We start from the raw sequence: 22,538 nt of genomic DNA on the forward strand, positions 1-22,538 counted from the left end.
TGTAATATAATTATTCATACTATTATAATTTTAATTTACGACTGTAATTATTTAGGCATGCGTATACTTACCTATACTTACATTGGTCTTTAAGTAAAATAAAACTTTGTTCAACAAGTTTTCACATAATAAATCAAAGTAAGGCTTTGTCCTAGATACAGAAAAATATCCAATCAGCAAAAAAAGCTTGCCTATTCTTTTCATAAGTGTGCAATACAAAAGCCGACATGGGCTGAGTTGGTAGATAGATATTAAACCAATTTCAGAGCTTCTCTTAGTTTAATTAATTTATTGTGAACTCTAGTTATATACAACTTGTCTACATATTTTTAATAAATGGTGTTACTGTATGTGTATATAATGCGTTTTATTTCCTAGAACGTAAAGTTCCGAATAAAATTTATAATTTTAACTGTGCATAGTTAAAACAATAACAAATCATATAGGTATCAGGTAGGTATGAAACATAACTTATAGCAATATCACATATTCTTTCAAAATAATTAACTTTCCTACGCTAACGTCGCACCGGGTAAAATAAGTCAGTTTTACTGGTGGCCCTTAGTGGATGAAGAATAAGTATGAACCTTCATTGTTGATGGGATTTAGATTAGCTACTAGCTAGTTATTAATACTACTTATGAGCTATACCTAAAGCAGCAAACCCATAATTTACTGCTTGTTGTATAACCGTCGTAGGTAGAAACGTATAAACCTGCTTAGAAGTTGTCATCGTTTTCATTTAATTACCACTGAACAGCACATTGTGTCAAAAATCACTGTCAATCATAAGCAACAGTCCGGCCCGGGTCTCACGATAGTCCAATGTCAATATACAATGTGATTGTACACTTCGGATCATTAAAGAAGTCCGTGTAGGTATATTTAGTCACAAATACAACAAACAACAAACTATTTAGGGTCACATTTACCAAAGGCTAATTTCTCCATAGTCGGTTAAGTACTTATTACTTCCATGGTTAGAGCATTACCAGGTATTATATATTATTATAGTGGTTAAATTTTGACACAACTGTCAAGAATTTTATATGAAGATGATGTATAATTGATGAACCAATCCCTGGTCGGTTAGATAACCGACTATGGAGAAATTGGGACTTAACATTTTTAAATTACAGACTTTAGACTTTAGGCAGTCGACTACATTTATACGTATGGTGAAATTCGGTAGCATTTATGAATGACTATAATATAATATATTTTTATTATTATTATTATAATGATGAAATATAATATATATTTTTTCCGTGATGGAGAGGATGGAAATGCGCCATGCACACCCGCTTCTCCAAGAGGACCTAGAAAGTATATTCTGCAAGTTACGTGGTTCTTAGTGTACCTAGGTGGTGCACTATTTACTGTCCATAATAATTAGACTTAATTAATAGGATGGTAAGTATTTACCATTCAGACAAGAAGAAACCCACTGCCAGACAGTAGGTACGTCCCAATACGTAGAATGCAGTGTTGTTAACTTCAATTTAAAAATCTACTCGTTGGTCTATAATCGAGGATTTTGTAAATATAAAACAACCACGACAAAAAGTGCTCAGTATGAAAAATACAAGTTGCCTGAAGATTTCAATAGCAGCGATGGTGGTAACGGGCGTATGGTCTCCTAGAATGTTCGATGGGAAACCGCATTTACAAAAACTGTATCTCATTTACGCCTCTTTCTTTCAAGTTTTTTTGTTTGGCGGTATCATATTAATTGAGTTTTTACATTTGATTCAGGTAAAAGCATGGATGAACCGCGGGTCACACTCTAAATCGTCGAACGAACGAATAAGAATTCTCACGCAATCGGCACGCTTATACAACGAGATAGAGACCCACGTAATCGATTTAGAGAGTGACCCCTGTAACAAGTAATTAAATGGCATACAATGTAGTTAACTATACAGCCGCACAACGATAACAGAACTTTGCAACAGAAACTATTGCCAACACCAAAAGAGAAACAATGAAACAATTAGTATTCTGAGACTGATACTGTGAGACGTAGTGTAAATTCACACGTACCACAAGCACACCACGTCCCAGCCACATAATGTGGTCAAGCTGTGGTTACGTGTGAATAGTGTCGCAGCGGCTTTTTGCCAACTGCGTTGTGGTAGCGACAAAACGTGGATGTGGTTGCGTTGTCGCTGTCGTTGCGATGTGGTAACCACGTGGGAGCAGGTGGCCGCGGTGCCGCCGCCGTGTGGCGGCGTTGCCGTCGCGATGTGGTTGCGATGTGTGTGCGTCGATAACAACGGCAAATGTGGCACTTGTGAATTGGATTATTCATTTTCAATACTAAATATACGCCCGACCACACGGCATCGTTGTGGTGTGGTTGTGGTTGTGGTACGAGTGAATTGACCCGTACTTAGGTAGTCTTCTTCATTAATTTAGCATTTAGGGCTACCAGTAAAAGTTATCCAATCTTTTACCCGTTGCAAAGTTAGAGTTGTCGGACACTACATACTTTACACATTGTATAAAAACAGGTGATCGATGATCTCGAAGAAACGGCGGAAGTGAGTTTGCTGCTGCTGACGCATCTAGCTCAAGTGGCCAAAGTTATGACCATATGGGGGCGGCAAGCGAGGATCAAGCACCTCTTATATCTGTTGGACGGTCTGTGGTACCAATCTATCAATGATTTTGTGAATAAATAAATTAATGGTGCATTGCCGACAACCGAATGGCGTAGTAGTTAGTGACCCTGACTACTGAGCCGATGGTCCCGGGTTCGATTCCCGGCTGGGGCAGATATTTGTTTAAACACAGATATTTGTTCTCGGGTCTTGGATGTGCCCGTAAAATGGCAATAGGCCCGCCACTTATTACTTTGTGACAAACATAACACTCTGGCAGCAATGCACCTCTGCCTACCCCGCAAGGGAGTACATTAGTACAAGGCGTGAGTGCGTGTTTTTTTGTGTTTTTTTTTTGCAGTTAACTGTTATTTATAGCTACGATTTCGACTCATTTAGAAGTCTATGTCCGAGTTGCAGAAAAGAACTTTAAGATACGAGGGCGGGTCAATAAGTCCGTGACTTTTTGAAGAAAATACTGGTTTTTGGATAATTTTATTTTTAATTTTTCAACGTAGTCTCCTTTGAGCACTATACACTTTGTCGAAAGTATCTGCAATTTTTTTATCCCTTCCAAAAAATGAGGTTTCTCGAGGTCATCAAAATACCAGCCTTGGCCTTCCTTGGCGCCGATTCAACCCGAGAAACCCACTGTTTAGACTGCTGTTTGGTCTCTGGTGTGTTGTGGTGGATCCACGTTTCATCCAGGGTTACAAAACGGCGCAAAAACTCGTCCGAATTTCGGTTTAACAACGCCAAACACTCCTCTACGAAGTTGTCATTCGATTGCGTTTGTGATCAAACGCGGCACCCATCTTGCGGAAAGCTTTTTCATACCCAAGTGATCATTCAAAATTGAAACCACTGAGCCACGTGATATCCCTGTGGCTTCCACTATACCTCTCACTTTCAATCTCCGATCGGCCAACAACATGCCGTGAATTTTTTCAATCATTTCAGGTGTAGAGACCTCAACTGGGTGCCATGGACGTCCGGCATCTTCCGTACTTGTATGGCCAGAACGGAATTCAGTAAACCACTTTTTACCATAGATATTGATGGTGCAGAGTCCCCATAATCTTTATCAAGCTTAGCCTTGGTTTCAGTGATGTTTTTTTTCCGCAAAAAAAACATGCTTAGTGAGCACACGAAATTCAGTTTTTTCCATTATGTTTTTAAATCACGCGGTAGTTGCTAAAAACGGGTGTAAAACACAAACCAAGTGACGTAACTGGTCCAAATTTTGACAGATGTCAACTGACAGTTGCCTGTTGACAGGAGCAGTGTTGTTCTTTCAGTTAAGTGGCGGGAAATTATAAAAGTCACGGACTTATTGACCCGCCCTCGTAATTTCAGCATTAAAACTTAAGTCTGTCCCTTTATGTCCATAAGTAATATACTGTGAAAGAAAGCCAGCTATACATTAAAGGTGTCCACCCGTGGATCACCTGTCGACAACGAGTGGACGCCGCGCCGTGCGAAGAGACGGTGCGGGGTTGGTGACGGTTGACTCTAATGAGCTATGACCTTAAAGTTCCTTTATGTGCAACTCAACGTATGTGTACAGTACAGTATTCTTTTACATAGTTAAACGCATTTTTAACTAACACCATCATTTCTACCACAATCTTATTTGACTTCAAGATCCATCTTTCGACCGTTCCGAGCCGGCCAAGAAGGCGATTCTGGAGTCGACGTGTAGGTTCGCGTGGTTCGTCAGTAAGTTCCTGGTGGCTTCGACCTTGTTTACCGCCCTCATGTGGGGCGTGTTCCCCATGCTGAAGCCAACCCTGACTGTCCCGTTGAACTACCCGTACATGACCAGCGGCTCTCCTTTGTAAGTTTTTCATTTAGGGCCTGTTTAACAATGTCCGGATAATGCCTTCCTGTGGGATTAATGACATGTTTTCACTCTCTGTAATCATGTTTCAGATAGTGACAGCATGACTTTTATCGAAGGTAGCCATTAATTATCCTTACTTAGAGGCTAGGACACCTCCTAGGCAGTCTAATGTTTCGTCTTAATAAGCCACTTACGATATTTATAGGATGTAGATCCTTTGTACACACAATAGATAATGGTAGATGGAACTTTCTATGTTTTTATAAAATATTCTTCTAGACAAGGTTCAAGGTACAACAAATTATAAGTACAGTATATTAACAGTTATATTTATTATTGTGTTATTATATTTTCAGCTTCATAATGATGTTTATTTACCAACTAACGTGCATAGTGCTGAATGCGCTGGGCGACACGGCAGAAGACTTTCTCGTGGGGGGTCTGATAGTGTTGGCGTCCGCTCAACTTGACGTTCTCAGCTTCGAACTGAGCCACATTGGACAACGTAATAATATTTCTAAGTTTCTACATCAAATTCTTTTAACATAGTATCAATATTATGTAGTCTGAGCCTATCTGAAACCTAGTTAAACATTGTGAGATATGGCGTTTCGACTTTCTCCGTGTTCGGCATCATAAGGGTCACAGTGACAGTTAAATAAAGTCCATTTTTCTCTCCACCTTTAATTTGCAAGGTGCGGGTGCCTATATAAATAGAGTGAGTCGCCCGCGCGCCTCAGTTGGTTTTTGATTTTTGAAGTGAACACTTCGGCAAAATGGCTCAATGTAGCCACGGTTCTCGTCGGCTTCGCTCCGACGGGGAAAAATATAATTTGAATTTGCGGAGTCCTCGCTGCCGGGAGCTGTAGCGTGATGCGGACCAGGCGGCGCGGGGCCTGCCGGCTGCTGCGCACGCAGCCATTGCTGAGGATTTCGCAACGAAGGTTTGAGTTGATAAGCCGTGAGTAAAATGCTATTATTTACTGCTTTTAAAAGCTCAGCCACTTGTCATAATGCTCCGGCGCTTGGGGTTTTTATCCCACGCAGTAGGGTCCGATTCAATAGTCGTGGTGATGATTGATCACATATTCCGGTCCTACTAGTGGCGCTTGAGCTAGATACTTACATTAATGACCGCTTTAAGTAAAGCATATGTTAATTTTATACAGGAAAAAATAATAAAAATATATTTTTCTACCCTCAATCTCTAATATTTTTAGAAAACAGTTGATAAAAATTTTGCTATTACAATAATGCACTTGATTATAGCTTATGTAAGGCTTTACAAACAGGAGCTTTCCAGGACCGTCATAGGATTTTTTACAGGAAGCACGTGGCTCCGAGTTTCAGTATGTTGGGACATTGTGGCATGTGCGGCAAGTAATGTGATCCGCCGGTACCTACCCGCTGAGGGTAGGCAGGCCGATTCGGTGAAATTGAAGTTTCGTGTAACCTGCACCCGGCCCTGTGCTCCTGCGCTGGCCGCCGTCTTGTGGCACCTCCATCGCAGCGTACACCCGGCCCTGCGCTCTTGCCCTGGCCACCGGTTCGTGCCTCCTGCATCGCAGCATACACCCGGCCCTGTGCTCCTGCGCTGGCCGCCGTCTCGTGCCACCTGCGTCGCAGCGTACACCCGGTCCTGGCCCTGGCCACCGGTTTGTGGTACCTGCATCGCTGCATAGACCCAGCCATGCACTCCTGCCCTGGCGGCTGTACACCCGGTCCTGGCCCTGGCCACCGTTTTGTGCCACCTGCATCGCAGCGTACACCCGGTCCTGGCCCTGGCCACCGGTTTGTGCTACCTGCATCGCTGCATAGACCCAGCCATGCACTCCTGCCCTGGCGGCTGTGTTGTCCCACCTGCATCGCTGCGCACACCTGGCACTCCTGTTCTGGTTGCCAGATCCAAACGCCCCCTGTCTGGGAAGAGATTTTATGCTCAGCGGAACCGCCTGCACTATTGCTAGCACGGTCATCATCATCATCAGCCATCATTATGAGTGACTTATTTAGAAGGTATCGAGTAACGTGCGCTATTCATCAGTGATTTGGGCATATGCAGACGAACTTTTACTGCCAAGGTTGGTCATGTTAGCCATACAAGGGCACACCAAGGAAGCCTGAGTAACCACCTGCAGTCGCCGTAGCCGCATCGGCATGGATGACGACAAATCGGGTAACGTGCACCGCTTCTAAAAGTGTATTCTATTAAAGCAGCTTTCTTCTGAACTGCCCAAAGTGACCTGTAGACTGCTCCTGGGGATAGTTGTGCAATCAATTTTTTATTTCGATGTCTCTGCTGAAGAAACTGTCTAATGCAGCTTTTGTTCTAAACTGCCTTAAGATCATTGGACTGCTCATGGGAATGGTGACGCACGGTAAGTACAGGAGCGTTACTCTATACTGATGAGAAACGAACGAACGAGAGCTGTCGTGCTATCGGCACGTTTAATACATACAAACAGATAGAGCGGCTCGCGCCGCAGTGCACTGAAAGTTCGTTTTTCGTCATATAAAGTAACCCCCCAGACACTATCTTAAGTGTCATGACACATCGGCAGATTCCAGCTTTGAGTCTTTTCTTTTCTCGGCTGTGAGCAAAGTGAATCCCACCGGCGAGTGTTCAACCTAAAAGCACTGAACTAATTCCTGATTTCGTGAAAGTCGCTGTTGCTATACCATACCGCTTCACAAGTTACCGAATTTATTATGATCCTACTGTCGGGTGATCATGATCGGAGTGTCATCGCGGTTTCTGAGTGGCACCATATTAGCTGTCTTCCTTATGTCCCAGTGGATTGTGAGTGTGTATCCGAACTCTTTGTTGAAAAATGCGTGAACCTCCTACGCAGCAGCTGTCTACTAGTTGTGTATCGAAACTGCCTCTGTGGTTTAGTGGTAGAAGCTTCGCTTCATGACCCAGAGGTCCCGGGTTCGATTCCCGGGTGGGACCATCAATTTGTGTTTCTAAATTGTGGTTCTAAGTTTGGTTAGGACATAGAAGGCTGATCACCTGATGTCCGAAACAGTGAAACGATCCATGCTGTCGGATGGGCATGTAAAGCAGTCGGTCCTGCGCCTAGCTCTCTCCAGTCGTGTCGGTCAATCCGTCCCATTGGGCTATGAGAGTGATGGAACAGAGAGTGCTCCTGTGTACTGCGCACACACTTGGGCACTATAATCTACTCCTGCGTAGATGGCTGATCTCAATTGAGATTGGCCGCCGTGGTCGAAATTCGGCTAGGAGGACATTATTATTATTATTATTATCGAATAAATCGAGTAACGGTGCTCTTGCACGAGACGACTACCTTTTGGTAAAATTATAACTTCCACTATTCTGGGAACATGCATATACCTACTGTGTACTGTGTATCACATCATGTGTAGCCGCAGCCCTACTCAATGTACGGAGCTAGATAATAAACAATGGCAGTCGTCATTAAATTTCTATGAATTTCGAAGGTCATCATTTGGAGCACAATCCAAAGGGTGAAAGTTAGGCATGAATAGGTATTCATGCCTAAACGACTTCTCTAATGAAAATGTATTTTTAATTCGATTCTGGCGCAAACGTTTCATAACTATTTTTCAACACTGTATCTGCTGAAACTACTTAGACTGACTGGTTAAGATGCAGACGTGCCGTTTTCACAATTCCATTTTGAGTAATCCTCAACTGTTTTATGGATCTTTCGGTTAGTTACGTAACTAGTTACCAAGTAAAAAATTACTTGTGTCATGCTCGTACTCGCATCTCATTTAGGAGCTCTCTGGCCTCTAGCTGAAGGCTAAAACTGGTATATATATCTACTAAGCTAGTACAGAGTTATAACCGGGCAGCGGTGACATGGTAGCTGCTTGATTTATTAGAGTTTGCTGAAAACTTTCTAAATAAGTAATAATTATTAGTCATAATGCAATACCAGGTCGCTGAAGCAGGTAACCTTCCTTAGCTGGACAACAACAAGCCTTTTTGTTTTAAAGAGTGTCACAGTTATTCGCCGTTCCACTGTCATATCGATGTCCAAGGACTTTTTCGTGGGTATAGCTAACTACCTAAGTTTACCTATAGATAGCCGCAAGCTATCCGCTGTTGGCGAACTGTCAGTTCTGATTGATAAGTCAGGCTCGAGGTGGCTCGTCCAACTGTCCATGTTCCCGCCACCATGATTGTTGCTTCCACAGATTAGAGAGTCTATGTTGGCTGTCGTTGCATCAGGTCTGATCAGGTACAACTAACATCTTTACGTACCATCTTTATTTAATCGAGCTATTTTATTTTGTTTTATCTAGGTTGACTTAATGGTTTCAAAATCGAACCTACAACAATGTAAGTAGGTACCTACCTACATACCTTTGAAGTTGCAACAAGGCGAAGCCTTAAGGTTTTGGCCGAGACCTGCCCTTAGTGTTGACGAACATACCTAAAGGTGACCTTGTTAATGTTTTTCATATGAAGTACTGAACATTTTACTTATCCTGGTGGCATGACTGATCATTTACTTACCCAGCTAAGACATGTTAGCCGGGTTTCATTTATCAACTATTACAATTGTTATTGTTGTGTTAATCAATCTTTATTAATTGATGTCATCTACCAAGGAATGCTGCCAGAGCTCATAATATTCACACATGATGATACAGAATGATAGTAGCCCACAAAATCGGTGCAAAGGCTTATAAAATAACTTTCCTTCCTAGTAGGACTGCACAGGAACTCGTTAACCGCCGAGTTAGTTAGAATACAAAATTAGACTGTGTGTTAAGTACTTGTCAATCTAGAATATGAATATAGTGACCTGCATCATGTTTTGAAAAACTGAATACTTAGTTATCCGCCAGTGTCACAGCCTTCATCTAATCTTTTCCAGTAGCTGATGAGGCTGAGATATTTAGTAAAATTATCTTCCCTTCAAGCACCACTCCTCGTTCCAAGGACTAGATGCCGCGCCAGGTGTTGCAGGCCGTGTCGTCGTACAGGGCTGACTGAGCAGGTCCTCGAGGCTCCAGGGTCGGCTGCTGCATTTCTGAGGTCAGTCCAGAATTACATACCCTAGTCAGCATGTGCTGACCTGAGCCCCAGCGGCCTGGATCGATATTCTACATTTTACAGCTTTTAAATATTGTTGCAAAGTATTTCACTGGTTCCATCCATTCGGCTAGTGTATGTTAAAAATATTGCCTTGACAATAACAAGATTTTGATCAATAATTACTTATAAGTATTGCTTTCGAAGAGGCACTGTGTGTATCCATATGTATAAATACCTACCTATATGTATAGGTACATACCTTCCATAACTTTCTGACAAGTCAGGAATAATAAGGAAGTACTTAAGTCTTATGTATACTTATACCTTTCTTTTTAGTATATCTATTACCTAGAAATCTATGCATTATAAATTTATAGATTCAAATATTTATCTGCTGATATACTCATCAGTAGCTTATGGGTCACAGTTAATGGTTTTCTCTCCACCATGCGATAATAAACACATCTCACAATGTTTAACTAGGTTTCAGATAGGCTCAGACTACATAATAGACGCATTTTTCCTGAAATAAAAATGACATTATGTATCTAGCCTATCTGAAACCTAGTCATTTCTGCATGGTGATATTACAACTGAGGCGCGCGGGCGACTCACTCTATTTATATAGGCACCCGCACCTTGCAAATTAAAGGTGGAGAGAAAAATGGACTTTATTTAACTGTCACTGTGACCCTTATGATGCCGAACACGGAGAAAGTCGAAACGCCATATCTCACAATGTTTAACTAGGTTTCAGATAGGCTAGATACATAATATGTCATTTTTATTTCAGGAAAAATGCGTCTATTAATAATGTAATCCCTGGTAGCCCTTGGAAAACCAGGCGTCCCTCAAGGCTCCATTTTCTGTCTCTTTTGTTTCTTGTTATCCCTTTTATTCTTATCCAGAGTTATTTTTATTATCAGTTAAGTAGTTTTGAATCTTGGTTGACCTGTTATGTAAAGATAAGTAAGGTTGTGCATTGTAATGTATTTATGTTCAATCAATAGTAAATTAGTTAAGTACTTAAATAATCGTTACAGATAACGACATCGATATTAACTACACTGAAGCTGTAAATTGCGTCAAATATCATATGAAAATCATCAGGTAGGTAAATTGAAAAATACTTAACTATATTTTTTTTTTATAAGTTTTAATGGCTTTTTAAATAAGTAACCGCTTATGGTGTCATACTTTTATACAATAGCCACCATATACTTATTATACAATTCCATCCAAGATTTAGTTTTATCATAATTACTCATACAAAACCTCACATTAAAACTCCTTCCACCAACATTTTTAAAGGCATTAATTAATAATGCATTGCGTTAAATTTCAGTTTTGTCAACGAGCTAGAGGCCATATTTGGGCTGCCAGTGTTCATTCAGTTTGTAGCGTCCTGCATCGTCATCGGCCTGACTGCATTCAAGATAGTCATGGTAATTGCTCTATGAGCACCTACAATTTAAACATGTTTTTGCTTCTCCATTATTGCGTCTAGTCTGTTTATTACGGTTCCTTTGTCCTGGGCCGTAATACCACTGAGTACCAGTTAGCTATTCAATCCTAACTTCCTAACTAATATTATAAATGCGAAAGTAACTGTGTCTGTCTGTCTGTCTGTCTGTCTGTTACTCTTTCACGCCAAAACTACTGAACGGATTGAATGAAATTTGGTATACATACGGTCTAGACCCTGGGAAAGAACATAGGCTACTTTTTATCCCGGAATTCCCACGGGAAACCTTTTTAAGGCGAAGCGAAGCGCGCGGGAACAACTAGTAATTTATAGGTAGTTACGAACTATGTATATAATTAAGTATAGGTACAGACTGCTGCAAAAAAGCTATAGCTTGCCGAAGATAAACCAAAAGTTGTCCAGAATGGTCCTCTTAAGTCACCTCTTGCGAATATACCATTTTTGCAGCCATCATGTATAAGTAATTTTATTTATTATTTTTCCAGACCAACGAGCCAATACAGCTATTAACGTTAGTTTTCTACCTCGTGTGCATTTTGTCGGAGCTGCTGGTCTACTGTTACTTTGGCAACATCATTATGCACAAGGTAGATACGACCTCAAACGTAGGTAGACCATAGAGTCTGGATAAGGAAAGCGTAGGACTAGGGTTCGGACTCCGAACGATACTGAGTAGGTAAATATTGATACCCTCCTCTCGATACCACATGAGTATAATCGTTTGCAATCATTGACAAAAGAATAAAGAGGACTTGGCATAAAAATCGGTACTTAAAAATATATCGTCGTCTCTTTTTAACTTATTGGTGTTATCGTACGTAAAAAAGGACAACAGTAGTTTTGTCTTTGCCTAAAATTACAACATTGCGATCGGTCGCCATGTTGATTGACCAAGATTGACATCCAAACACAAGGTACTTCAGCTGTCAAACAATTTGTTTGTTTACATTTTTCAAGAAAAAAGCCGCCATTTTAATTGACACCAAAGTTTAGGTAAGCGCATTTTTTTCGTTGATATGGCATGTCCTCTCTTTATTCTTTTGTCAATGTTTGCAATAGAATCCAACAATCATGTAAACAAATATGGCGGGCTGACATTGACAGCGTATTGTTTATGCCCATAGTGATGTCATTGTGTTCTAATTAGATTAAGGGCCTGTTCCACAATGTCTGGTTAGTGGCTACCTGTTGGATAAAATACATGCTGTCACTCTCTGTCATTATTTTTTAGACAGTGACAGTATGTATTTTATCCGACAGGTAGCCACTAACCAGACATTGTGGAACAGGCCCTAAATATATAAGCCATAGACTATAAAATAAAACTGATTATATATAAAAAGTGTTTATTAAAACAAATTTAAATCTTCGTCTTCGTCATCATCACTATCAGAAGTGTCGCCGGTGACCGTAATTATAAATGGAACCACTGTGTCATCGCTTGCCGTGTCTAAAATGCCGTCGAGCTTTTTCATTTCTTCCAATAGAATCATTCTATTGCAAACGATTATACTCGGTATCGATAGCGGACGCCGATATTTTTAATGGACGGCCCCTTCCATCCATTTTAAGCTTCTGATTTACATATTTATTACAACATCTGTTTGTAGGACGTGTGCGTTGCACTATTGCAATCAGTGCGATCTATTTTCATCCTAAAAAGTCCGCTTCGATGCGTAGTTGACTCAGCCATTGGTTATAAATCACAACCATCCGAGTCCGAGTCCAAGTGTTAAATGTTTAAATCCATCAAAATGTATGTGTAGAATCTCTGAATATCATGCAGAGTCATGCTTGACACGTGAATGGTCTTTAGTCTGCGGGTACGAAACTTGCGACTGGCGGAACGACGTTTCGATTTCGTACACAACGCATTTGAGTACATCGCACTTCGCGCCGCCCCGCCGTCGTCGCTGCGCCCGTCACAAGTTTCGTACCCGCAGCCTAATTGTTAAAATTTACTACGGATCAAAAAACTCGGTCTTCTGTTGATGATGTCTCCATGTACGGTCATGTGCCGAGAAACCTGACCCCCCTCTCATTGTAACAATGCTTCCGAGAGGGGTCAGATTTCTCTGCCTTATACTCTGTACACCTCCAGAGCGAGGTGGTGGCGGCAGCGGCGTACCACAGCGGCTGGGAGCGCACCTCGCTGCCGACTCAGCGGATGTTGCTGCTGCTGATGCGCCGCGCCCAGCGCCCCCTGGCCATGTCCGCCGGCAACATGTTCCATCTGTCGCTGCTCACGTTTACTGCGGTACGTTCTGAGCCCGTAGTATGAATTTTCATCGTGAACGTGAAGTATAATTCATCGAGTAATTTTGTATGAAAATATGAACAGCGCCCCTGGCGCTGGCGGTCGGTAGCAGAACTAAAATTTCCCTACAAAATTCATCGAGTAATTTTACTTCACGTTCACGATGAAAATTAATGCTACGGGCTCTGGTACGCTCAGAAACATACTCGTACAACAACAAGAAGTTAGACTATCTAGTAATTCATGACGGAATCACAAGCAATCATAGCTACCTTACCTAATGATTTATATTGATCTACAGGTTTTTATTTTATACTTACTTACTTTAATTCTTTGTTTCCAGATATTGAAGTCATCGTATTCATACTTCGCAGTGTTAGAGCGAAAATTTGAAAACTAAGATTTAGAATAGAACTATCTACGATTTTGGCTCCCGTAGTGTAATTTTGGCTTTCGTAGCTCCTAGCATATCTCATAGAAAACTGCGAGATTAGAAACCAGATTTGTGCACTATTATTAAACTAGTAGGGCGGCATTTTAATAAGGCATTTAAAATCATGTATAATGCATCAAATATCTACTTTATTACTTACTAAGATATGTATTAAAACGAATGATGACATTAAAATAAATTCTAATAGCAAAAGTTTACAGTGTTTAATTTATTTATAAACTAAATTATTAATAATGTTTTCATCCCTACAAATAGGAAACCAGCGTGAGGATAAAGAAAAATAATCTGACTCATGCTGTGAAAAATAAATATGTAACGGCCACCATTTTCTTGTCCTGTCTTTATCCACCCGAGTTATACCTTCTCTGGAAGTCAACTATTAAAAGATTTATTCTTATTATCTAGTTTCTAGTTACCAGTTCAGTAATACAAGATTTGTAATTTACATTCATTCTAATTAAATGTTTCTACTTACATATTATAATATCTAGATACATCGTACATAATATTATGTAACGGACGTAAATCACATCAATGAGTAAACTAGGCCAACAGTCATCATCTATCATGCCATCTTTGTCGAAAATACATTATACGCTTAGGCGCCCTTAGGGGCTGATTTTTCAATAGTGAGATAAAAGATATCTGGGAAATAATTATGATGATGTCACGTCTGAATGTTTGTATTAAGCTGCGTACAGACCGGCCCAACGAACGGGTTTCGTTGACCTTCATTGCTGCAATCTGCCCTGTATTATGTATGATAAATATCCATCGTTGGGCGTTCGTTGGCCGTTCGTTGGGCCGGTCTGTACGCAGCTGTAGACAGTGACAGCAACAATTTTTATTCGTCAGATAACGTTTATCTGACTATTGAAAAATCGGCCTTAAGTTTTCTACTTGTCTAAACTTACGTTAGAGCTATGCCACACGGGCTTTGTTAGCACTGTGTCGACTTAAATATATATTTATTTACTTAAGATATTTATTTATGTAACTTGATTATCGTTACATTATTATTATGTGATTGAGATATTAGATATACCTAACCTACGTACTAAATATACGTTTCGAAGCATACTACACATTATACAAAGATTGCAACACACATTTCCAGTTTACAGTTTATGATTACAATGCATCTGTCACAAATAAAATATAATGTTTATATCAGCAGCATGTCCCGTCCCATTGTGGCTTTACCTTACAATTAAAAAAAACATCTTAAGAGGAAATGGTTCCCATAGGGGGAACTCTGACATAATTAATATTAAGTGCCAATTTCTCCATTCTCGGTTAGAGCATAACCAGGGAGTAGTGGTTAACTTTTGACACATATGTCATGAATTTTATATGGAGATGACGTTAAATTTATAAATCAATCCCTCTCGGTTAGATAACCGACAAATGAGAAATTGGCACTAAATATTTTATGTTGACATGGTAACGGCGAAAAATGCATTGTCTTGCTCATAAATGTGAATAACTTAACCTAATTATTAACTATTCATTTCCTATTTGCGGTCGCCGGCCTGTCGGCGCGCTTTGTTGGTTCTGAAAATGAAAAATATCATTATTATTAAAATATTTAAAAAAAATGATTGATGAGACCAGCCCCCGTATTATGTAACTCCGAGTGGGGTTGGTTGGTATAAAATGGCTGTCAACTTAGAGCATTATTAATTAATAACTTTTTACTGACTTATCTGATTTCACAAACGTTTATGTTGAATGTAAGGATATATTGTTAGGATTCTTGCATATTTCTTTCACTAAGATTTTTGGTGTTTTCGGTTAATAAGTCTCTAAGTTGATACCAATTATCACCGGGTGCTAACTCTCAAAAAGTTACAAAATACGGGGGCTGACCCCTTAACATGAATTTTCATCGTGCACGTGAAGTAGAATTCATCGAGTAATTTTGTATGAAAATATGAACAGCGCCCCTGGCGGTCGGTAAAAGAACTAAAATTTCCCTACAAAATTCATCGAGTATTTCACGTCACGTTTACGATGAAAATTCATGCTAAGGGGCCAGAACTATGGAAACATTTATGTGATACTTACAAAAGATCCGATTGATAGATAAGCCGTTTGTCTAATTATGGATTTGTCCAATGCATAGATCTAGGCGAACTAATATTCTTGAAATTTAGACTTGGCAGCAGTTGGTCAACCAGATTCTGAACAGTTCAATTGTCCCGCCATTAGAACGATACGTCGCTTAATCGCGGGACAATCATTGACGAAAGAAAAAAGAGAGGACCCGGCATTAACATCCTTACTTTAAAATATATCGTCGTCTCTTTATAACTTATTAGTGTTATAGTACGTAAAAAAATGACAACAATATATTTATATATAGTCTTTGCCTAAAATGACAACATTGCGGCCGGTCGCCATGTTTATTGGCAGCAAACCAACCAATGATGTTGATTCTGAAGGCAGAAATTCTAATTTTAACGCTGTCAAACTAAATAATTTGCTAGCATAATGACATTTACGGAAACAATCATAGAGTCGAATTTTAAACAAAGAAATTAAGGTTTTGACAGCACTAAATTTAGAATTTCTGCTTTCAGAATCGACATCAATGTCGAAAGAAACGTCATTGCAACCAACCAAAAACAAGCACTTCAGTTGTCAAAGCGACTTCCTTGTTCCAATTGTTTCAATTTTTCAAGGAAATTGGCTGCCATTTTAGTTCGCAGCTAAGTTTAAGTATGCACATTTTTTTCGTGTGTATGTAGAGTCCTCTTTTTTCTTTCTTCATGGGGGACAATCGACTGTTGATGAACCGTTCAGAATCTTTCAATTTAGTACCTATCTGAGTTTAAAAAACCGACTTGACTTGTAGTTTACTGACCAGTAGGAATATTAACACGGCGTTCAGCCGCTTTTCCTTCTTCTCTAGATCTTCCAGCTTCTGGTTCATGTCCTTGATGCTATTGTTAATAGTCTCTGCCTTACTCTGCGTGTGCAGCAACCTGACAGATATAGGTATTTATTAAATAATAATAATATGTGGGGACATCTCACACACGACCATTAGAACGCAAACTGTCCAGAGCCTGTAATATGGGTGTCGGACAGCTGATATAAATATCTACATGTTAACACCCAAGACCAGAGTACAAAATATTTGTATTTAAACAAATATCTGCCCCGGCCGGGAATCGAACCCGGGACCTTCTTCACTAACCACTACACTACACTAAGACCATAAGAAGCTAGCAAGGATACGACAGCAAAAGTTGTTCAGAATGACGATGACACCCCGACTCCATGCTCTTTCAGTTTTTTTTACATTCTGTAGGTATTTGTACTTGTATTTATTTTGAAGGGCGTAGGTACCGTTTCTAAAAAAAATATGATCATCTTCTTTTGTAAGCTGCTAAGCAATGCATTCCCGAATGCTAGCTATTTAGGTACGTACCACAATTATTATTTTTAAATAATAAGCACGGTCTTACCTATTTTTCAACACATCGCAGTTTGAACACGAAGAGGCTTTGACTCCATTGTCCAGGTTCAACGAGGCCACGTTAACTGAGGGAAATAAAATAAACGATTGTAATTTAGTAATGATTCCATAAGAAGGACCTATTGTCATTAGATGTGTACGATACGGCTCGCGGCCTATCACGTGAGTACTAAATGATGATGGGCACCAATATAAGGAAGCTGGGACCAGCACCAATAGAAATGAGTGATACGTCGTTGAAAAGGTATTTTTTTGCAGAATATGAATAACGGAAGCGCTAGTCTTGATTTACTGTCCAATTAGAATAATCATACCTTGAAAGTTTTTATATTTTATATCTGTAATTTTAATGTTTTTGTTAGATTTTCACATTAATTTTTAATTTTTATAACAAAATGATCATATTTCATATAATATTATATTTGTTTATTATCTCAGTAAATAAAACCAGTTGAAAGTAATTTCTCCAATTTCAATAATACGTGTTTACGTGTATTACGCCCTAACTGTCATCAGGAGAGAGAGTGCAATGCCATAGAAAAATACTTCCTTCCAAAGAATATATTTCAAAATGGACAAATTATACGGATTTGTCGTCATAATACTTTTTTGCTCACTTGGAAAGAGCTATCCAACGATGTATGTCTCATCTTTATTGGACATAGGTCCCAAAACGCCCATTGTCATTTGACATATTTAATATGTTTACAGCGAAAAGCAGGTTGCTCGTTTTATCACTGTCAGTTTTTACTGACATTTAAATAACTTTTAAAAAATAAAATACCGATTGACTATAAATTCGCCTGTTTACGTTTTTTTGCTTAAATAAACATAATATACCAATTACAAACGATCTTTAACAATGAGTTAGAACCCACATCCGTGTTCAACACTTGATAGTTGGAGTGTATGTGCGTATGTGTAGTAGCGCGAGGCGGTGCTTACACTTGTTGATGAGCGCCGCGTGGTCCCCGAGGCCGGGCTTGGCGGGGGGCGCGCCCGCGGAGCCGGGCGGCGGCGGCGGCGTGCCCTGCTTCACCAGCCTGCGTGCCACACAGTCACTTTACCACACACATAGACAGGTAGGGAGACTTGCAAGAAAAAATAAAAAAAATCTCTTGTCTTGCTCTGACACTATACTATACTGTCAAAGCAAGCGAGCAATAGATTTAAATTCGTTTAAATGACTAATGCATGTCACCCTTATAGATATTAGAAAGATACACTTTTGTACCTTGGCCAACTCACTAACTGGTTTTCATTCATATAAACATTGAGGTGTTGACGGTTAGTTTGTTTCTCAAGGTACAAAATGTATGCAGCAAACCGAAATCCGTATGTATAAAAAATCAGGGCTAGAAATAATAGCTAAGAAAAAACAAGAAGCGCCGTAAGTTTGAGTTAGATTATGAGAGTGATGGAAAAGAACAGAGAGTTCAGTAAAATATATATATATCTGTACTGTTAATTCTTGTGAAGAGTTTGTCTCAAGCAAATTGACAGAAAAGGTCGAACGCAAAGAGACGACTATACTCGTAATAATAGGAATGAATCTCTGATAGTAGTTACCCCATAGATATCGGCACTATCGGAGGCGGGTTGGCCAGGTTCACTGCGGGCGCCGGCAGCGGCGCTGGCTCTGGAAAACATCATGGAAGTATTAGTTATGCACCTATAATTCATTATAGTAGTTCTTTAATTAAGACATGAAGAGGTTCTAGTCATATTATAATAGTGAAAATCAAAGTAAAAACAGGTCAAATAGCCAATTCTAAAGTTGAATAGAGTTTCTGGTTATGCCGTCGCTAAATTAAATCTCTCTGCCTTCAGAATCACTAAAAAAACCGATAAGGTACTAATTCCGATAATCTATTGTTTTTATGTTATAACTGGATATGAAGTCCACTTACCGTCCGGGCGCTTATTCTGCGGCGGAGGCGGCGGCGGCGGCGGCGGCATCAGCTTGACGGCGGGGCGGGGCGCGGGGGCCGCGGGGGGCGCGGGGGGCGAGCCCGCCGACCCCCCGGCCGCCTTACACGCCGCATTGTTCTTCACATGCGCCGTGGCATGCGGCGGCAACACACCGGTTCTATAAAACTCCGCTTGCTCGAAGATGTTGGCGTGCACGTACTTGCAGTTCTTGTACTTGCACGTGGAGTTCTGGTAGTTGTGGCAGAAGGTGTAGACCTCCTTGAGCAGGGCCAGGTCGTGCTTGTGCGCGAAGCGGCACGTGCCGGCGCCGCGTGTGCAGTTGCCCCGGATGAAGTCTCGGCACACGTCGCCTGTCTTCACCGGCTGGGGAAATGGGGTTTTAATCACCTTCCTGTACTGTGTTCAAGTAATGTACAAAAAACAAGCGCCTCTTAGTGGCAATGTCACTGTAAAAGGACTTAGAGGTGAGGTCTATGTGTTGGATATTTAAATGTATGGACTCCGGTCCACAACACTGCAATGCAACTTCGCGCCGCATCACTAAATTCTACAACAGTAATCTAGCATTTACGCTGAATAACTGTCACCATAACGCAGTGTTCAGCGCAGATAGCTTTGAATGTGTGACTAAGTAGATCTTCAATGGACATCAATAGAATAACAACTGTCGCTCACCTTGTCTCCATCATCCTTCTCCTTCTTAATATTCTTGAGTGTTTCCTCATTGAACTCGTCGTGGGTGTCGGCGGCGGGCTCGTGGCCGGGGCTGTCCGGCGGCGGCGGGCCCAGCGGCAGCGGCGGCGGCGGCGCGCCCCCCCCGGCCCCCTCCATGCCCTCCGTAGCCGCACAGGGACACTCCCCCGCCTGAACACTGTTCTCGTCTATTTTTGACTTCAAGAACTGCAAGGTTTCGGGAAATGTCATTAAAGGGATGAAGAACATTAATAAAAATCTTAGAAATAATTTTCTATGAAAACCAAAAGTTTAGAAGAAACTAAACTGAAAAGTAATTTAAATTAAGTATTATGTATTTTGTTTTAAGTAATTAAATTAAGTAACTAAGTACATACCTTTTTCATTTTCTTGAAATTAGGTGAAGGTCGGAAGTGAATGTATTTTTCATCAACTCCAACCCGTCTGCCTTGATCCAGATCTGGAATTACAAATTATGATTAATAACATTATTTATCAAAGTCGCTCGGAAAAGCTACAAACAATGTTATCAAATGATAATAATGATGTATAAGGTATAACTGTCTAAGGGTTAATTAACAGTCCTTCTCCTGATTATATCAGTGTATCATTGTTCTCGCCATTCAGTTTTTTATCAAAAACAACAATATTAATTATTATGTACCTATAAATATGTTTTATAATATCTTAATATTTATAGGTACTACTTTAGTTTAGGTTAATTAGTTGTAGATCCTATAAATATTATATTTATTTATTGATTAATACAGTAATACAATGGACAACATTTCATTTTTTTACACTGTATTTTTATTAGCTATTCAGAAAGTTTATTAAAAATTTGAGGACCTGTTTTTTTTTTATTACTTTTATATTTCCATGTTATTTTTAACTTTAAAGTTAATTACGGAAGTGACGGCACAGATAGGCTCAATTTGGATTTTAGTCCTTTGCCTACACTATAACTGCCAATTAATCATCATTGGCTTAAGTAAAGATCTTACCCGCATGTCCAGAAGAGGCATTTTAAAAATCTTTACTATATAGAGCTAATGATGAGTAAGTATGGCCGTAAGAGTTTGTACAGTACCACAAACTTATCTGTTCCGGTGACAGCACACATAAATGTCTAATATTTCTTAATTCTATAAGATTTTAAGTTTGCTTGTATTGTCAATTCCCTCTTGTGGTGTTAATAAACCCATCTAATCTTTTACAATATACAGTTCATTAGTAAGTAATGAGATATGGATCAATTTAGTTCGGTCTCACCGGAACAGATAAGTTTGTCACACTGTACAGATCAAGCCTGATCACAATACAGCATAATCCCGTTCAGCTCATAGGCTATAGTCCGATTGCTCGGATCAATTGTTACTAAACAGTCACTATGAACATGCATACTCACTGTAAACCCTGCTTTTAGCAGTCATGTCCTATTTTTATTTTAGACAAAGCATAAGTACTCTTAGGCCCTGTTTCACAATGTCTGGATAGTGGCTACCTGTAAGATAAAAGACATGCTGTCACTCTCTGTTATTATATTTTTGACAGTGACAGCATGTATTTCATCTCACAGGTAGCCACTAACCAGACATTGTGAAACAGCGCCTTAGTGTGTACAGCAGCTTTACCTCCCGAGGAAGAACACCACAAAAGGCGTGAGTACAAAATGAACACTGAGGGTGATTTATAAATACCTATAAGTATATTATTATATTATAACCAATCATGTGGTAATTATACTGAAACTTAAAGTACAAAATTTACAGTCAACATTCTCACCTGAATCCTGCATTTACTGGGACCTTTGCGAAACAACACTAACGAATGGTATAGAGAACGCAAGATAAATGAAATCCAAATGAAAGAAATTAAACCCAAACTAAAATAAATTATACCGAAATCAAAACCGTTGACCGACATTTACAGCAAATTAATGAAATAAACTATAAAGTTAAATAAGGAAACATAAATTAAATATTATTAGTAACGATCATCTCGAGGAGAACTCTAACACTTTTTTTATAATATAATTTATCTACAAAAAGAAGTAACAAAAAATAAAATTACATTTTCGACAAAAATGCAAAACACTCACAGACTACGAATACTTGAAACCATAGAGTATATTTTTTTACTAGCTTCAAACTGGCAATCTGTCGGTCGTTTTTGCCAACAATTTGTGCCAGTGTCGAGTTCTGGCTTAGCATGTAGAGAAAGAAAATTGAAAAGAACATTAAGATTCATATTGAAGAGTTCACGTTGCTTTGTAATTAATATAATAGTACATAACTATTATAGGTTTGATTTTATATTGTATTAGATTATACTTACTTATATATTATTATAATGATGTATATTATTACGAAATATAAAGATAACTTATCATCATCATCATCATTATCAGCCCGTATCTGCCCATTGCAGGGAATAAGCCTCTTCCCTATCACGCCATCTCTTCCGGTCCTGTGCGAGTCTAGTCCAGTGTCAACCAGCAACCTTAACAATGTCATCAGACCATCGGGCCGGTGGTCTGCCTATTCCTCGTTTGCCAGTTCTTGGCCACCACTCTGTGACTGCCCCAGTCCACCTGCCATCGTCCCTCCTAACCAAGTGTCCTGCCCATCCCCACTTTAATCTTGTGATTCGGCTACCCACGTCATCCACACGAGATTTACGTCGAATTTCGACATTGGGCACACGATCCACAAGAGAGATGCCGAGCATGGCGCGTTCCATAGCCCTTTG

At 39.8% G+C, this 22,538-nt stretch overlaps 2 protein-coding genes across 2 annotated transcripts; one reads left to right on the plus strand and one right to left on the minus strand.

The window, feature by feature from the left end:
* Positions 1–1,492: 1,492 nt before the first annotated feature.
* LOC105387102 (odorant receptor 46a-like) lies at positions 1,493–13,902 on the plus strand. The gene is made up of 9 exons (XM_038122065.2): positions 1,493–1,755; positions 2,514–2,643; positions 4,248–4,440; positions 4,803–4,951; positions 10,525–10,591; positions 10,827–10,926; positions 11,453–11,554; positions 13,069–13,224; positions 13,568–13,902. Exons 1-9 carry the CDS (start codon positions 1,576–1,578, stop codon positions 13,622–13,624), a joined length of 1,134 nt encoding a protein of 377 aa, XP_037977993.2. The 5' UTR covers positions 1,493–1,575; the 3' UTR covers positions 13,625–13,902.
* Positions 13,903–14,443: 541 nt separating this feature from the next.
* Positions 14,444–21,901, minus strand: LOC119694808 (formin-like protein 16). The gene is made up of 9 exons (XM_038122066.2): positions 21,573–21,901; positions 20,165–20,247; positions 19,770–19,994; positions 19,073–19,457; positions 18,732–18,801; positions 18,108–18,205; positions 17,152–17,227; positions 16,545–16,665; positions 14,444–15,232 (listed from the first exon to the last, which is right to left on the minus strand). The coding sequence occupies exons 1-9, from the start codon at positions 21,583–21,585 to the stop codon at positions 15,182–15,184; spliced, it is 1,122 nt and encodes a 373-aa protein (XP_037977994.2). The 5' UTR covers positions 21,586–21,901; the 3' UTR covers positions 14,444–15,181.
* Positions 21,902–22,538: the final 637 nt, after the last annotated feature.

This window comes from Plutella xylostella, chromosome Z (assembly GCF_932276165.1).
Source record: "Plutella xylostella chromosome Z, ilPluXylo3.1, whole genome shotgun sequence".
NCBI classification, from domain to species: domain Eukaryota; kingdom Metazoa; phylum Arthropoda; class Insecta; order Lepidoptera; family Plutellidae; genus Plutella; species Plutella xylostella.

Bases quoted from the DNA above. Each gene is read 5' to 3' on its own strand.
- LOC105387102 (XM_038122065.2), top strand. From the start codon at position 1,576: ATGAAAAATACAAGTTGCCTGAAGATTTCAATAGCAGCGATGGTGGTA. The intron at 4,952-10,524 runs GTAATAATATTT...TAATCGTTACAG, and splicing joins ACTGAGCCACATTGGACAAC to ATAACGACATCGATATTAAC. The intron at 10,927-11,452 runs GTAATTGCTCTA...TTATTTTTCCAG, and splicing joins CTGCATTCAAGATAGTCATG to ACCAACGAGCCAATACAGCT.
- LOC119694808 (XM_038122066.2), bottom strand. The intron at 19,995-20,164 runs GTATGTACTTAG...GAAACCTTGCAG, and splicing joins ATTTCAAGAAAATGAAAAAG to TTCTTGAAGTCAAAAATAGA. The intron at 19,458-19,769 runs GTGAGCGACAGT...CCATTTCCCCAG, and splicing joins AGAAGGATGATGGAGACAAG to CCGGTGAAGACAGGCGACGT.